An 18,916-nucleotide genomic window follows, 5' to 3' on the forward strand; every position below is an offset into this window, starting at 1 on the left:
TTTTGGGGGGGGGGAAATGATGTCGCCATTCTCTCTAATAGATCCAGGTCTTGAGGTGGAAACTAAGTCTGCCCTTCACAGCCCCTTCAGCCTAACAAGTAGGTGGCCCACATTCCCAATAAAATTCCAGAGGACAGGGGACTTGTGACTCAGACCCTGCCAATAATCTTCTTGCCCCACATACTCGCTCCCCTGTCCCCAAATTAACTAAAATTAAAGGCAGTAACAGGTGTCATCATATCTGAGTAACGAAACCAAGAGCTACATTTTTCACAGCTAGCACCTTCTCTTCTGTCAATATGACAGAACATAAAAAGAGAAGAAGGGAACAATACATCCCAAAGGCTAGAGTTTAGAGTTGATTATTTTTAAAGCTTTAGTCTTTAGAACTGCAGTGGGATTCAGACTTGATAAAGTGGCCCAAATTCAAAGATGAAGTTGGAAGCATCGGTACAGCTTTCGGCGTTTGAGTGCGGGACCATGGAGAATTACCCCTGCATGCTCCTGACTTGCAGGGAAATTGGCCCTGGGAAGATCTTTATGATGAAAGACACCAACACTCAGAGAGTAAACATAAAGGCTGAAATTTCATGACCACCTCTTATGCCCAATTCGTATCTTAAGGGTTAGTTGAAGTTCCCTGGAGGTCCCTGAAATCATCCAAAGGCCATCTGACATTTCTGACCCTTGACTCCCTACTTCAGAGACCACACTATTGTGACTATTGCCTGCACTTCCTAGTTAAAGTGATCACTGGATTCTATTGTCATTTAAATGTTTTATAAGTGACAAAAAAAAAAAAAACAACAACCACAAAACCATACCTGAACCATGAAAAGGAAAAATCTAATTCTTTCCTGGTCCTTTATGTTGGAAAGATTCCCAGATCTTTTGTATTAAAGGTTCTTGTAATCACTGAAGTAAAACAAGACTAGAATAATTTAAATAAAAAATCTCTTTGACAAGGAATAGCTTCTTTTTGACTTATTTTCAAGACTCTTTTTTCTAAACTTCTGACAATACTCAGAACATATAATGAAGTCTTCTACAGAATATCTGCAATACTGGCCATCAACTTGGAAAACATTCAGTGTGTTATGCAAAACCTGCTCTGGTTGCTGAGCCACTGGTTAGAAGGCACAAAATATGGCAATGATAGATTATCTTAACCTTTTCAGTTTAAACACTGTTGGTTCAAATCAAAGGTTCTCAAATCAATGAAGTTTGAAATACAAGGTAAGAATAGGAGCTGTTATTTGAATTATGCATTGTGTATATTTTAAGTTAAATGCCATTGGCAAAGCTCTCAGATGTTTAATCATATGCAATCTGGGAAACACAAATATTTAATTTCACACTTTCATGTGTCCTTTTTTCCTCCCATCTTCTATAAAACTGAGCCCCACAAATGGGAAGCTTACCTTTCATACTACATTGTATTTCTCAGCACATTTTTGTGGATTACATTTTTGATAAAATCTTGCAACATCTCAAGTTGTCCTTAAGGAAAAACTTCAGGGTTCTAGGGCTGTTGGTGGTGGTGGTAATTTTTTTCCCCTTTCTTTCCTAACTGAATCAAAGAATGTTTACTATTTCAATGTCACAACCATATTTTTTTAATCCATAAATGTTTGGAGGAAATGCAAACAATAAATACTTTAAAACTTCCTTCTTCCCACCTAACCTAACTTTGTAAAATTTGCTTCCTAACTTGCATCTCTGAATCTTACGCATTTGCATTATAATACGTTTAAGATGAATACTTAACAGCGCCGAGGAGACTCGGATTTCATGCTGTATTTCCCTGTAGTAACAGGTGACATGATAACACTATTATGTAGAATTGCAAGTGTACGGCTACACGTGAAAACTGTTCCCATTCTGTTTGGAAACAAATGATCAATCAGGCTCAGGTGATCAATTGCCCCCCTGGCCGCCCGTCAGCGCGGGTCCGCACCCGGCAGAAGCATTGAGAAAATTCCGCTGTAAAGGGACGAGGATCCCAAACTTTGCAAAAGCACCTTGTTCTGTGCCTCAGACTTCGCTGTAACTCCTTGGCTACGCGGGGCTGAGACTCTAGATTTGGGGCCAGGCGGAAGGCAAAGGTTGATTTGACTTCGCCAGTACACTGGAGTGCCTCTCAATCCGAATTGTGAATTATTTTTTCCTGTCTTATCTGTAGAACGAGGGGCAAGCAAAGTGAGCCCTGGCGATGTGCATGTGTGTTGTAACGCATAAAACAGGAGGCAAAGTGAGTCCCACCCCAGCACCCCGGAGCGGGGGCACTATCCCAGCCCAGGCGGGACTACTCACCGCTGCTGGTAGGAGGTGATGCCCTGGACGTTCTGCGGGGTGCCGTTGGCCGCGGCGCCGGCCCTCCCCATGCCCGCGCCGGCCGGCACCCCCGCGGCCGCCCCGCCGGCTGCCGCGGCCGTCACCTGCACGCTGAAATCCGGAAAGATTCGGATCATCGCCGCGGCTTCGGCCCCCGGGCGCGGCGGCTCTGGGCTCGGGCTGGCGGGGGCTCGGGCTGGGGCTCGGGCAGCGGCGGCAGCAGCAGCAGCAGCGCGAGCAGCGGCGGCGGCAGCAGCGGAGCCAGGCACTAGCCTGCAATCCCATTAGTGAGCCGCGGCCACTGTGCGCGGCGGAGAGGCGCTTTGATGTGCGCGCAGCGGGCTGGGGGGGCCGCAAGCGCAAGGAGGAGGTGCGGGGGGGCGTGCGAGGGACTTGCAAACAGCAAAACGTGTCAGGGTGGGTCCTTTTTTCCCTTTTTGGGGGCGGTGGTGCTCCCCCCTCTTTCCAGGATGTTGCTCTCACTGGCTGCTCCGACTGCGCTGCGCGAGCCCAGCTGAGGGAAGAAGGGGAGGGGGTGGCGGAGGAAGGATGCACCGGGAGGCTTAGAGAGGACTTGGCTGGTGCAAGGGGATGACGGGCAGCGGAGGGTGCCTTTCTTTCCCGCCCCCTCAACACAAACACGCACACACACACCGCGCACTTCCGACTCCAAGTGTAAGACAGGCGCGCGCTCTTCCCTCTTTTCTCTAGAGAAATAACCACCATCCAAGCAGGCTCGCACCTCCCGCGGCTCCCTGTAACCTGGACTCCAGCCCGCGTGTGCAGGAATGGGGGCGCAGAGCCTCCCCTCCGGGCCGGGACCCCTCTCTGCCCGTCTTCTGTACACTAGGCAGCGCGAGGGTTGCCAACTGCAAGTTGGACTACTGGAGAACTTGATGCTTATCGAGGAGGGATGGTGTGCAAAGGAGAAGGGGGGGGAGGCGCTTTTGTGCAATGGAGAGTTTGTTCCCTTTATAAGAAGGGACTCTCCTAGCTTCTGGTGGGCTGGCATGTTGGTCTTGGACAAACTTGTGAGGTGGGGACTGCAGGTCCAGCTGGAGGGATTCGGGTGTGCCCCTGATGACCCATCTCTATACGCCCCTTTCGAACGATGAAACGAATAAATTAGCAGCCACAACTGGGGCGAACTCTGCAAATTCCAACCACCAGGGAAACAAAAAGAGAAAACACGTGCATTTATTTCCTCGTGTCTTCCAGTTACTTCTCCACATTGTTACATCGGTGTTTCTTTAGGGGATGAGGAGGGATGCTGTGGTTTGGGCGCGCCCTTTTACTGACAACTTGCACTCCTTCTAGCCTGCATAATGGGTGGGGCCAATGGGAGTGAATGATTACCCCTACCCCCTGCCCAGGACCCCCAGTGGCCCCACTTCCTCCCTCTTTCTTCCGGGTGGCGACACTGGACCTGAGTTGCCGGGAGGAAGGTGCAGCCCTTACGCGACGCGGGGCTCGGGCTCCCCTCCTCTTGCGCGCCACCGCCCCCAACAAGCTTGGCTGGTGCTCCTGTTGGTTTCCCCATCTCGTTCTCTCGTCTCTTCCTCTCCCCGCGCGCAGAGGCCCGGGCCTGGCAGCTGGGGGACAACTGGCCGCCGCGCCCGCCGCGCGAAACCAACTTGGGCTCGGCGGAGCGTGGTGGCCGCAGCCGCGCCGCCCGACCCTCTGCCAATAGCGCCTCGCCGGGCGAGGCACCTGCTTAACCCTTTGAGCCTGGGGCGCAGCCGGCCGCTGGGACCCAGAGGGGCAGGGCCGATTGGCCAGAAGTTGCCGAGGACGAGAGCGGTAGAGACTAACCAGCCCGGCGTCCCGGCACAAGGTCTGGGGGCCAGACGCCTACCCTCGCCACAGAACTGGGTGTCCCCTTCCACCCTCGTGGCTCCCGGAAAACAGCCAAGCCGCACAAAGGCCGGTCCGCGCCCCGGCGGCGTCCCGCTCTGGCTGAGCAACCTCTGCGCTCCCCTAACCCGAGTCAGTTTCCGGAGAAGCCGCCCGCGCCCGGCAGCCGCAGGGAGCCAGAGGGAGGGAGCCCCAGCTCTGGCTGGCCGGGCCCACGGCGCAGCTGCGTTTCCATTTTCCTCTCAAAGAAAATGCTTTGGACGGCAGATAATACCAGGAGATATGAAACTGCTTCGTCCCCCACATGTTGCACGTAAAAAGAATCGTAATGAGCATCTGTGGCATGTGCTAGGGATCCCACGAGTTAGTTGAAGATCTAACTGAGGTCCTGACTGCCTCCTTCCTAGGAAGGGGTCTTTTTCTAGTTCAAAGGCATTTCATTAAGAGATATTAATACTTGTTCAGTGGCCAAACGCAAAGTCACTGAACCGGCGAGGGTAGGGGGTGTTGAGAGGGTAGGGGCACATGGGTAGGTGGAAAGCCACCGTGGAGGGGTCAGGTCACAGATGTGGCCAGGCCAGGCCTTGCGGTTTGACTCGGGTCTCAGAGCTCTCCCCTCCCCACCTCTCATCCTCAGGGCTGAGTCTGAAGAGATCTCAAATACCAACTCTTGGCTCTGCGCAAGCTTTCCTGTAGAAAGAAATGGGAGTTTGTGCTAATTATAGCCAGGTCAGGAATGTTCTAGGGGTTGGGAAAAGTTCTCCTTCTCTGACCGCATAGGTCAAGGCCAGCAGTACTGTAGGCCAAAGGAAGCCCAGTTAACGGCTGACCAATGAGGCTTAAAGTGAACCTATATGCAGAGAGTGGATTTCTATAAAATAGCATGTCTGAATTATTGGCCCGTTGTGGGCTGGTGCCTGTGCCTGGCATTTGATATCTAGGTCAACCAGTTGGTGGAGGTTTCCAGCAAGTGGCTGCTTCTACCATGTGTACTTTGACTCCAATATGTAATGCCATGTTTCAGGTTAGATCTGGTGGATCCAGAGGCAGTCCCTCGTGTGCTAAATGATGCCAGAGGCGGATAAAATGCTCTTTTGCCCAAAAAAGCAGGATTTTTTGAAAATTATTTTTTCCTTTTAGAGTATTTTCTGCACAATCCACCAGTTACATTTATAGACAGTATCACCCTTCTTCTTTAACTGTTTTAATATTGATTCTATGAATAGAAAAGACCAGCTATTATATTTTATTGACTACTTATTTTACAGACTAGTTGGTCTGGAAATATGTGATCCTGCTTCTCTTCTTTTTTGGAGGGCAAGTTTTTCTTGGAAGCCCAAAGGGCAAACCTAGCCCACTCGAAAGAAGATGTGAGACCTGCTGTTAGACATTTGAAACTAGATATGCTTAAGCTACTTCAATTATACTTGATACTATTAAAATAGAGTTTAATGAGCACATCCAACTTCAAAGTTCCAAGCTTTCAACTGTCCATATTTAAGAGAATTAATATGGCTCCTGCCCTCCAGAAACTTTCTCTTCTAAAATAGAAATAAACAGACTACTCAAAGAAGACTTGCACAGTAGGTTACCTTAGAATGTATGTGATAAGTCTGTTTCAGTATTTTGTCTTTACATGTAAAAATTTGGAAGTTTGGTTTGCATGCATGACAGACAAATTCCTTATTGCATCTTCTTATCTCCATGTTCATTAAGGACCTTAAGCAAAATATAAGTTTATTCCCTCATTAGTAATTCAGATTTCATTACTCTACTCTTTCAGTTAAAATCTTTACATGCTGGCAGCCGTTTTGAAATATTTTGAAAGTTGCTTTGGCACTCATCCAACCAAAAGGGCTCCAGTTAACATTAAACTGTATACTTTCTTATTGTATATCCTTCTCCCCCCACCTAAAACCTACATATTAGGTTATGTAGAGATATGGAAAAGGTTTTTATGATGTCTTAACTCTGAAAACATACATACAATACACACACAGCCACCACAGTTATATATTTACATCTTTATCCTTGCCGTCATTGTACAACTGTGCCTGTTGCTCATATGATATAAATATCTATTCTCCGGAAATTCATTTCCATTGACTTAGAGTTAAATGGTTTGACTTTGAATTTTCATGATTGGCTGTCAGAAGCTGCCGATGGCAGGAGAGAGGAGCTACAAAGCTTTATTGTACCTAATTTTTGCTTTACTTTGGTCAGGTGTTTAAGAGGAAAATAAATAGTACACAGAGATCAGAATAAGATAAAGCAAAACAAAATAAACAGAATGAAAATACTGTATGTAATGAATAAGGTAAGAAATGCTTTACTCTGAAAAGTTGAGTGTTTTATTGAAGGGATCATGCTTTAATGAGAGGGTTTTTTTTTTTTTCCATTAAGAAAAGCCCATGTGAGGACTTTCCTGGTGGCACAGTGGTTAAGAATCTGCCTGCCAATGCAGGGGACATGGGTTCGAGCACTGGTCCGGGAAGATCCCACATGCCACGGAGCAACTAAGCCCGTGCGCCACAACTACTGAGCCTGTGCTCTAGAGCCCACGAGGCACAACTACTGAGCCTGTCCTCTAGAGCCGGCGAGCCACAACTACTGAGCCCACGTGCCACAGCTACTGAAGCCCACACACTCTAGAGCCCGTGCTGCTCAACGAGAAGCCACCGCAATGAGAAGCCCGTGCACCGCAACGAAGAGTAGCCCCAGTTCGCTGCAACTAGAGAAAGCCCACGCGCAGCAACGAAAACCCAACACAGCACCCCCCCCAAAAAAAAAAACATGTGAGATCATTTACAATAATCTGAGAGATGAGTCTTCATTGTAGGAAAAGCCATGAGCTAAAATTAAGGTCTCTGCATATCATGGGAAGGAGATTTTACATTCTGTAGAGGGGTTTAATATTTGATTTAAACAATTTTCCATCTTTGCTCCTCAATCCAAATTGAATTCAAGCTCTTACTGCTAACTTTGCCATGCGATTAATATGTCCCCTAGTCCATTCAAAAGCAAAGCTACAATGTCAGGGGAGAAAAAAATGATGTGAACTTCACAATAATGTCTTTCTCAATATTCCAGAAGAGAAACTAAGGAATTAAGAGAGAATACCTAATAAATCATTATTTATAATATATGTATGTCCATTTATAATATATAAGGAGAGTACTGAGGATTTTTTCATATTACTACTACCTATGTCAAATACTGAATATCTCAAGCTATTATGCTAAACTAATTCTCAGAAGACTTTATAAATATATAGCTAGAAACAGAAGAGGTTTAGTTAAAAGAGAAGAAAATCCTTTAGCTATTTTCTAAAGTCAGCAGCAGGCAGTAGGAGAGGAGGAATTGTTTTAAAAAAAAATTAGTGAGTGGGGAAGGGTCTCAGATCCATACGGTTTTATTTTTTTTGATAAAATATTCACACATCGTGTAATATTATTCCAAAGCATGTGCAAATCAATAGAATCTAACTAAAGCTAAACTTAGAGTTACATGCAAAAAACCTAAATTGTCTCAACATATTTAAAAGACTAATTTGTCTTTAAACAACAATCTCAAAAATTGCTCTTGCCTATTTTTTCATGGTAGAGAATTTGATTTGGGGGTTGAAATATCTCTAATTTTTAGGAGACAATTTTAAATCTACCTGTGATGATAAAGGAGTCTCAAAATGTTGGTTCCAGTTTGCTTCTTCTATGACTGTCAGCATAATTAGAACTTGAAAAGACCCACTAAGATGTGAGTTGTGACTTGCATCTCAGATCCAGCAGCCCATGCTACTTTTTATTTCAGTGAAAATTATACCTAGTGCTAACTGGAAATTTTATTTCTGTTTGTCTGGATTCCTCCAAGTAGGCATACTTAAATAGCCAATGGAATCTTTTCTTCACTTAATTTTCTTATTAATTGCAAAGTTATTAATTCAGTGCATGCTTGATTGAAGGAGTGACATTGCTTTGGACTGATTTTTTTCAAAATGAAAACAACCATAGATGAGTTTTTACTTGAATTTTTCAGTTTCAATAGGATAGGATATTTTATAAACCTAATCACATAGCAAATCAAACAGTTTTATTACACTCCATGCTGTGTCAAACATTCTGTTTTTATTAAACTGTTTTGTCTTTTCACCTAGAGGAGTGATTCTCAAACTTTAGCATGCATCAGATCACAAGAAGGGCTTATTAAAGCACAAATTTCTGAGTCTTACCTTTACAAGATTTTATTCAGTAGGTCTGGGGTGGGGCTAATAATCTGCATTTCTAACAAATTGCTAGATGATACTGATGCCATTTGTCCAGGCACCATATTTGAGAACCACTGACCTGCAGTGTTTAAGATAGAGGGTTGAGTTGGGAGGTCTAGATTCAGATCCCAACTTTGCTACACACTGATTGAGTGGTCAAGGGCAAGTTCTTTAAGCTCTCTCAGCTTCCACAACCTAACCTGGTGTTAATTCAGGTCAGCAAAAATGGATTTGCCCTGCCTGATGGGGATTCAGGCGCAGTTCCTTCCTTCAGGGAGTCAAGGGTTTATAAGCAGAAGTAAATATATAAAGAAATTGCAGTTGCAATTATTGCAATTGCAATAAAGTGTCCTAAGGGCAACAACAGATTTACATAAAAAGTACGAAAGTGGCATGGGAGGTTGGGGTTTGAACCAGATGAGAAGAGAAATAAAATGTGGTCAGGAGCTTGGGGTAAGAATCATGTACTCTGGGTTTGACTACAGTTCTACCATTTACAAGATGGGTGACTTCAAGCAATTTGTTTATTTTCACCAAGCCTCTGTTCCTTTCTTTGTAAAACTAGTAATATATGTAGTTCTCAAAGGATTGTTGTAGGGTTTAAGTGGTATGAAGTGTGTAAAGTACTTAGTACAGTGCCTGACTCATGTTAATTACTCAATGAAAGGTAGTCATCACCATAAGGACGGTCTCTTAAGTTCTCTCCCAAGTTCTCTTCCTTGGAGATGGGAAAGGTCTTGATGGTTACCCAGATAAGTTATGAAATATTTACATGCTCTATTTATGAATGTTGACAAGTCTAAAGTTATTTATTTTAAATTCTACAACAATACATTTGCAGTTCTAAGTGACTAACTTTGTTGATCAAAGTCAAGAAAGACACCAGATAAAATTACTGCAAGTGTTTCCTAAAGTCCAGTGCACTCTTCTAGAGGCTTGAAGTTCAGCTTTACACAGAAGGGCAGTAAACTTCTGACATTAATCATATGCAAGATGTATATGACCTAGAGATTATCATACTAAGTGAACTAAGTCAGACAGACAAAGACAAATATCATATGATATCACATATGTGGATTCTAAAAAATGATACAAATGAACTTAATTACAAAACAGAAACAGACTCACAGCCTTAGAAAACAAACTTATGGTTACCAAAGGGGAAAGGTGTTGGGGGAGGGAAAAATTAGGAGGTTGGTATTAATATAAACACACTGCTATATATAAAATAGATAAGCAGCAAGGACCTACTGTATAGCACAGGGAACTCTACTCAATACTCTATAATAACATATAGGAAAAGAATATGAAAAAGGAGAGGGGTATGTATATGTATAACTGAATAACTTTACTGTACACCTGAAACTAACACAACATTGTAAACCAACTATACCCCATTATAAAATTTTAAAAAATATTTATAAAGAAAACTGAAAAAAAAGGTGTGCAATGCAGTATCCTACCCATCTTCCTTGTTACAAGAAATATATCTGGTTGGTATTGTTATCAACCTTCATATTATAAATAAACAATCTTTGATTAAAGAAAATTAAATATAGTAAAGATTTTTAAATAGACATGTAGAGGCATAAAATAAAATAGTAGATAACAGATCGACTATTGTATTGGTTATTATTGGAAACAAGTATATGGGTTTTATTTCCAATCTTTTGAAGTTAATGAGGGTAAGGATAACTGAATCTTTTACCAGAGTATTCCTTGGCACAACGATTCACAAACATTTTTGTCTCAGGTCTCCTTTAACTCTTAAATGTTTGGAGGCCATTCAAAGAGCTTTGGGTTATGTACATCACATCTATCAATATTTAATGTAGTCAAAATTAACATATATGCAAAAATTTCTTATTAGTTCATTTAAAAAATAACAAACTCATTACATGTTAACATAATAACACTTTTTATTTTAAACACTATTTTCTAAACTGTTTTAACACTATTTTTTCCAAACAAATAAGAAATAGTGATATTGTTTTATATTTTTTTGTTTTCTTTAATATCTGGCTTAATAGAAGACAACAAGATTCCCATATCTTTTCTGCATTCAGTCTGTTACAGTAAGTTGTTTTGGTGAAGAAAATCTAGGCTCACATAGATACAAGGTTAGAAAAGAGTTAAGTTAAATTTTAATAGCCTTTACATATAATTGTAGGTATTCTTCTTTGCTGTTATTATACCAACACTCGTAAGTAGTAATTTCTTAAAAGTTAGCTGTAATGTGGAATCTGGAATCAATTAAGAAAGTTTTCACACTCTAATCACTGAAATCCATTGGCCTGTAGATTTTTTTGTCCATACATGGCTTTATATCATATGCAGTGATAATTTTTAAAACATTAACTAACTGGATTACGCAGCTCTTCCAAAGGTTAACACATTTTATTATACAATATCAGTAAAAATCACAATTGCTAGTATCTCTACCACTCTGTTCAGTAAAGTCTCTACATACTGGGAAGTTGTCAAGCTCACAATGGCAGGTACAAGTTTCCTAAAATTCTAATTATCGCTTGGAATCTCAAATATTATTATTGGTAGCTAAATACCGTCAGTTGGATCTTCAAAGTGACAGACACACTTCATTCATTTTCAAGAAAATGTCTGTCAAATACTCACATCTGAATACCCATAGTTTGTCAGTTATTCTTTCAAATAGTGTTCCATGAAAAAAGTGGCTAGTTCAGCTTGCAACGAAAACAATGGCAAGAGTATTTTTTTGAGATACTTACAGATATGTAGCAAAAGTGTTTTATGAGTACTTCCCATTTCACCACAAAGGATATTTAAAGATATGTGTTCAAGGGTCCAGATGTAATAAATTAATCAATCTCCCTGCTTCATCAAGGCTGTTCTCAAATGAACCTGGCAGCTTTTTACTGTGAATGTGTGGCAGGGGAGGATACAGTGACTACTAGTGTAGTTTGGTGCTACTGTCTTGATTCATGCTGATGCCTGAGCAGTTTTACTCACCATTGCTTTTGTACCATCAGCATCCACAGTGAAACATCCCCAATGAAAAAGGCAAATAATGTTTTAATATTATTATATTATTAGCATTACTATAGTATATTAAAATAGTTTTGACTTCATGGACACCCTGAAAACATCCTCAACCCACACTTTGAGAACTGCTGTCTTAAGAGTATGTGTCTGGGCTTCCCTGGTGGTGCAGTGGTTGAGAGTCCACCTGCCAATGCAGGGGACCCGGGTTCGTGCCCCGGTCCGGGAAGATCCCACATGCCACGGAGCGGCTGGGCCCCTGAGCCATGGCCGCTGAGCCTGCACATCCGGAGCCTGTGCTCCTCAACGGGAGAGGCCACAACAGTGAGAGGCCCATGTACCGCAACAACAACAACAACAACAACAACAACAAAAGAGTATGTGTCTAAGTTATTATTATGACCAATAAGTAAGAGGAAAAGTTTAAACTTCCTTTTTGCTGTATTTTTTTAAAGAGTGAAAATACACTTTGCAATTATGTGTTGGTTTGCTATCAAATCATGAATAGATTATTACGAATGTTGTACCTGGAATTTTGATTTCATGCAGAACTCAGAAATAGATACTTTGTTTTCTTATATTGTTATCCAGGAAGTGGGTATAGCTTCTAACAAAGCAATTCCAGCACTTAATGTTGAAGACCTGGGCCCAGGAACTTAATTTTCCCTCTGTTCTCCAAGTAAAAGATGGGAATACAGAAATCAGAATGATACTTCAGAAGGATGGAAAGATGAAACTCAGAAGGAGCTAGATTAAGTTCCATAGCAGAAAGAGGTTTTCCATTGTTCAGAACCTGAAGAGGGCCACCTCTGGAGGTGCTGAGCCTCCCTAACTTGGAACAAAATGACTACCTTCTAAGAATTCAGATAAAGAGCTGTAGTCAGTGACCTTTAAGTTCATATTCTATGTAGACATAATATTTAATCATATTATCTCTATTCCATGAGCAAAATACCATAACATCATTTTCAAAGAAGTGTTGTACAATCTTTCTAACACAGCTTCACAGGTAACCACAAATATTTTCTATATCATTTATCATTATTCTTAGGCTGCAGGATTTTAAAATCTTGTTCAAAATGGAAAAACAAACTGAGTTATTGTGCAAAGCATCTTCAGTGTCTCAAAACCCACAAACCACAAGAAAAAGGGAAAGATCTGTAATTTAACTATTTACACTAATTAATTTTGTTTAAGTACCCTGGACAGCTGCTCAAGACGCAGACCAAATAGGAGGAGAGTAACAATCTTTTGAAGTTAAATCACTACTTGTTATTAGTATTCATAATCAAAGGCATATCTCAAAGAGATGATAAACTACTGAAGAATTAATCATTTATTATGGAATTTAAAATAATCTGGCTCAAGAATTATATCTCAACTGTAAGATACATATTTGATGGAAGTTGTAGAAGAAGAAGCTTCTTGGCTGACTTATTTACAGAGACAGCTTTTCAGTGTTTTTGTCTCAGGGGAATCAAGAAAGGATTTGTATCAGAGAAATGTCATCCATGTATCTTTGCACAAAGGTAAGATACCAACATAACTCTGTTTTAATTTTACTTATTTTGACCGAGAAATGATCCCTCTTAAAAAGTGATTTGTGTAGTCGTAGTCAAAGAAAACTATAAACTTGAGGAAGATTCTTTGAGAATTATAAGTTATTATATATGAGGGGAAATCTAAACCAAATTTCAAAGTTTTGCCAATCTTATTTTGTTTTATTTTGGAGAATGATAAGAAGCATTTTCACTTGGAAAGTGCCTTGATGTCAAAGATCTTGGTTTATTATGACTTTTTAAATTTTATTTATTTTTATTTTTGGCTACATTGGGTCTTTGTTGCTGCACGTGGGCTTTCTCTAGTTGCCACCAGTGGGGACTTCTCTTTGTTGCGGCATGCAGGCTCAGTAGCACAGGCTCAGTAGTTGTGGTGCACGGGCTTAGTTGCTCCGCGGGATCTTCATGGACCAGGGCTCGAACCCGTGTCCCCTGCATTGGCAGGCAGATTCTTAACCACTGAGCCACCAGGGAAGTCCCTATTATGACTTTTTGTTTTTAACTTTTTCTAAAAAGAAATATTGAACTTACCAAAGTAAAGCATACCGTATATGAAATCACTTCAGCTTTGTGTAACAACAACCCAAATTAATAACTGCTGACATAAAATAGGGGTTTATTTCTCTCTTGTGTAAATGTTTGGGATATACGAGTAAAATGTGATTGCATTTTTTCTTTTTTTTTTTAAAGGAAGAAGACAAATTTTTTGGAACTTCAGTGCAATAAGAAATCTTGTATTGTGAGGTATAATTTTAAACGTATTTATAACATAGAACTAAACCCAGCGAAACCTGCAGATATTACTTACTCAATACTAATGTGGTCAACTATTGTTCCTTTGACCCATATTCAGAATATGAGGGAGAAGTATCAATACTCAAGATTGCTTATAGTGGGAACATGGACTCTAGAAAACCTCAACCACCCCTTTCACTGAAGGAATGGCTGCAGGCATTCAGCAGTTTGAGAATGAGACATTCTTCTATTTGTGATCTTGGGTGACTTAACATTTTCCATCTGGTTCTGCAGAGACAAGTTATATCCATAGAATAACTTGCTCCCTCAACCATTCTCTACCAAAGACTCTCTTACCTTCAACTTGAGCTTCTTTTAAACTTGTAACTCCAGGTTTCTTTTCAAGCACATTTCAATATTACATGCACTGTTGTTACCATTTGAAAATTATAGAGAAGCTCAGATATTTTAATAACAGTTTAGGAAACTCCTATTCTACATTGTATGTTAGGGGTCAGGAAAGGGAAAACTTGAAATCCAGTGCCTGGATTTTAACCTGGCCAGGGACTTGAGGCAAATTACTTAGCCTCTCAGGGAAGAGTTCCTTTCATTCATTTCCTTTTAATGATGCATGGATTTATTTCAACAAATACTCCTTGAACACCTATTATATGCCAAGTACTCTTTTAAGCAGCAGGGCTACAGCAGGACCTAAAACAAAGCCACTGCTCATGTGGAGGTTTCACTATAGGTAAGAGGAGATAGCAATGAACTAACATCTGTAAAAGTCAGAAACGACAACTTAATAGGGTTGTTATAAGGATGAAATAAAGTAAGCAATATAAAGTGTTTAGCCTAGTACTGACATGCAAACACAATTCTAGGTGGAAGCTATTATTGATGGTGTTACATGGGTTTGGGGATAGTATGAATCAAAAAAATTGAGTTTGCATTAATAGTCTAAAATAACATACCTAGTCTGCATGGGAGGAGTTATTCCTATTTTGATAACAAACAAACAAAAAAAGCCTGTAATATCTAATGGAAAATAATCCCACATTAAAATAATTTGTACCTCTCTTCTCTTATTTCTCTGATTTTTCAGGCTAGAATACATGTATTTTAAAGTACCCACAAATAATTAGTGGTGTTAAAATGGGTAAAGAAGTGAAAATTAAAAATTGATGTTTCTTGGTCATCTGTTAGTAGTCAGGTACTACGTTAGGCATTTTATACACACTCTCTTCTTTAAACCTCATAACAACCCTAAAAAGTACATATTATTAGCCCCACATTAATAGATGGAAAAAATCCATTAATTGCAACAGACTCCAGTAAATACTTGGAACAACTAAAGAAAAATAAAAATAAAGACAATGAGGGCTGCCCTGAGGGCTTCCCTGGTGGCGCAGTGGTTGAGAGTCCGCCTGCCAATGCAGGGGACATGGGTTCGTGCCCCAGTCCGGGAAGATCCCACATGCCGTGGAGGGGCTGGGCCCATGAGCCATGGCCGCTGAGTCTGCGCGTCCAAAGCCTGTGCTCCGCAACGGGAGAGCCCACAACAGTGAGAGGCCCGCGTACCGCAAAAAAAAAAAATAATAAAGACAACGAAAATAGCTTATATTTTTTAGCGGCGTTATTGTTTTACAAGTATATATTATTGGCTGTATATATTTTTCACGTAAGAAACAAAGGAATGAAATACCACCAATCAGAGAAGATAACTGACAGTTTTTATATTTTAATAATTAATTGTCCTAAAATAAATCAGAATTTTTTAAACTTCCCCTTCTAAGTTCATTCAGTAATGATATAAAATGGTCACAATACTCTAGTTCAATTAGGAATGCTCACAGAAATTTTAGGGATTTTTTTTCCTATTGGGTAATGATAGCAATGGTATAGATCAACGGTTCTCAATGTATGGTCCCCAGACCAGCATCATCATCATGGGAACCTGTTAGAAATGCAAATTTTTGATTCTCACCTATTGAATAAAAAATTCTGAGACTGGGGCCTATGCCCCCCAGGTGACTATGATGTCCTAAAAGTTTGAGGACCACTGGCATGGATAATTATTGGTAACCAATAAACAATATTACAGATCATTATAAAGCTATCTTTTTCTGAGGCAAAAGTCTCTCTCCTTAGCATAAAAAATTTATGTCATTTGTTTCTTTATGTAAAAATAGAAAACAAAGCATTCCTTTAAAGACTCAGCAATTCCAAACATTTCCCAAAATCACCACTTTGGGGGCTGTGCAGATAGTGAAACTTGAGTAAATATTTCAAAGGCAAACCAAAGTCTCATTTCCTTTCTAAGTTCTTCTACTTCTAAAAGACTAGGGAATATGTTGCAAAGACTCAAGCTCCCGAAAGTACGGAAGAGAAAACCAAAAGAAAGAGTGAATGCAGAGCCCTCACAAACGCGCTTTAGAGGCTTACTATCCTACCTGGAGGGCTGGAAGGAACAGGTCCTATTCAAAATGTAGGAGGTCGGCGAGCGGGATTGGTTTGTTAAAGCTGTCATAGAGATTAGAGCTTCCCAAAGCTCCTGTCCTAACATCAAGTCAATTTCTTGCTAAACTCTTTCTCATTTTAAATGGGAAAAAGATTAGACTGTTGAGTGCTTGGGGAAAAATATAAAACTGGCTGGTAGGCAAGCTTTCCTTTTTAAAAGAAAAATTCTTGCAGCCTTCTGAACTCAAAGATAGCTTAATAAAAGTTACGGAGAAGACTAAAACCCATGGGGGAAAAATAAGAGGGTAAGAAAAAGGAAACCAGAGCTTTTCTAAGATCAGTGTTCCTTAAATATCAGTGAAATAAAACATCTTCAAAGTTCTTCCAGAGGTACTGCTGAGACGGAAAAGACCAACAAATAATTCCAAATAAGTTTGGAGACTTTAACTCGAGAATAGCATGGAAAACACATGATATAAGAATGGAAAACTATGCTTGGCATTCAAAGTATTCATATTTCTCACATGTACACATGCCCTCCTGTGGTATGGATGCCCTCCTCACCATCTAATCAAAAACTCCTTTGACAGAGACCTGTTGCAGGATATAACAGGAATGTAGCGAAGACCTAAATTTTATTTTCATTCAAATGTAAAAAGTAGTAAAGAAAGGACTCCTGAAGTTTAAATCATTACCCCAGTCTGTTGATCACAAAGCTATGGCTTGCACTATAGTTTTGAGAAATGAGGCTAAAGTGACAGTGATTGTAGCAAAATTTCTGGTGTAACAGGGCACAGGTGAACAGTTTCCATGAAATAAGTTGAAAGAAAGTTCAAGTGCTCCTGAAGCAGGTGGGCAATGTAGACTTTAGCCAAAATCAGAATCAAGTTATTTAGATATTGCAACTAGGAATGAAATGCAGAGATGAAGATACGAGTGCAAGAGGTTTTAGAAGTTGTGTGTTGGGTGGCGATGGGTCATAATGCCCAGGAAAGATAAAGAAAGAGGAAGCAGGATTTGGCAAAGTCTTCAGACTAGGATATAAATCTGAGATTTGTGAAAAGAAAGTGGGAGGAAGAATTGGGGAGGGAGTGTCTCAGATTGTGAAACCCTGGGGAGTCAGTTGTGTGTCAGAGGAATTCCACATTGGGCAGAAGAGGTCAGGTCCTGGCAGGCCTACCATGCTCAGTCACTCTGAGGACCACCAGGGAAGAGTGTGGTCTTGGCTCAAAAGCTGTGACATTCTATGTAAGCATTGCCCCTGGAGGCCGTCGGCCATCTCACAGCTGAATGGCAAGTTCTTTCCTGAAGGGAGGTCCAAGCGGCACACTTCTGTGGTGCCCACAGGCCACTCCTGTGCCATAGAGATCCATGTCTGCAATCAGGAGCAGCCCTCCAGGCCTCCAGTGGGTCTTTCTTCCTGAGAAGAACTACAGCCCTCTTGCAGCTGGTGTGCCTCACTGCGCCTCTTCCCACTCTCCCTCTAAATTTCCCTTGCCCTCAGTCATCACCCTAACTGCTCCTCATGGTTTTTCAAAAGCGTGTTTCTCTTTGCCACAGAAAGCTTGGACTTCTTTCAGAACCCCAGGGGCGTGCATTGAGATTCTCCAACTGGGGTATTCCATAAATTCCACTGTATCTTTTCCACACTGACATCTTCAAAATCATAAAATATGCCTGATCACATAGTCCAAGCAGCAGGGCTTGTTCATGCAGCCTGGAGCTGCCACAGAGCCCTGCCCCTGGTATTTGGGCTGAAGCAGTATTCCTAAGTGTGGAATGTGTTGCTTCCAGAACCCCAAGAAACTTACCAGGCATTGTGCTTCTTTCTTTGTTGTAAGATTTAAAAGATGCAGCAATTTGGGTTTTGGGGGGTTTTGGGGTTTTTTTCTTTTTTACTTTGGAGGGGATGTCCCAGCATGTCTATGATTCTATGATTGCTGAGTCCCTAAAATTTTACTGATATGACAGGCCCCTGAATCTTCATATGGTTTAGTTCCTGTCCTCTGGAGGACATGTATCTTACCAAGGCTTTAAGTATGCTAGCCACCTCTAACTCAACCTGCCAGATTTACATAATATGATCAATGCAATGGACAAATGTGTTATTCTGAAGGATATTGAATGGTCCAGATCTCTTAGGACAATATTATGACAGTTTACATAGCCCTGGGGCAAAATCGTGAATGTATACTGTTAGCTATACCATGTGGACCAAAGAGAACTATTTCTGTGCACTTTTCTTGATTAGGATAGAAAGTAACAAACACATTTGGCAAATCAAAGGCTGCATATCATGTACTGAGGTCCTTGCCAAGGCGAAATCCTATATTCCAGAGTACCTCTAAGTCAATAAAGTCTCCTTTATCCAGTATTATGTTCTGGCCCCCTTTGTCAAGCACCTTCAAAATCTAATCCCCAGGGGCACTTCCCCAGCTTCTGCTGGAATATGCTGGCTAATTTAGGATATGATTGATTTCTCAATTCTCAGGCTCAGCACATCCCTAGCTGGGTTACACTGAGACTTGATCCTAGTTACCAACATGGCAGCCAGAAGTGGTAGAGGCAGATCTTGAGGGGAAGCCCCCATTGCCTTCCTGGGAAGAAGCCCAGGCAGTGTCTTCCCACGTAGGGATGACCAGGCACCCAACACAGGCTCTGAACGTTCAGAGGAATCTGGGGAGCCAAAATCTTT

The 18,916-nt window shown here is 41.3% G+C and overlaps 1 protein-coding gene across 2 annotated transcripts in view; it reads right to left on the reverse strand.

The window, feature by feature from the left end:
• The window catches only part of NPAS3 (neuronal PAS domain protein 3), an 873,929-nt gene extending 871,545 nt beyond the window's left edge, over positions 1-2,384 (reverse strand). For both annotated transcript variants that reach the window (XM_060098177.1, XM_060098176.1), the window contains exon 1: positions 2,314-2,384. In XM_060098177.1, coding sequence (XP_059954160.1) covers positions 2,314-2,384 — 71 coding nt within the window. The remainder of the gene's footprint in view (positions 1-2,313) is intronic.
• Between the last annotated feature and the right edge of the window lie 16,532 nt (positions 2,385-18,916).

This window comes from Mesoplodon densirostris, chromosome 4 (genome assembly GCF_025265405.1).
Source record: "Mesoplodon densirostris isolate mMesDen1 chromosome 4, mMesDen1 primary haplotype, whole genome shotgun sequence".
Classification (NCBI taxonomy): domain Eukaryota; kingdom Metazoa; phylum Chordata; class Mammalia; order Artiodactyla; family Ziphiidae; genus Mesoplodon; species Mesoplodon densirostris.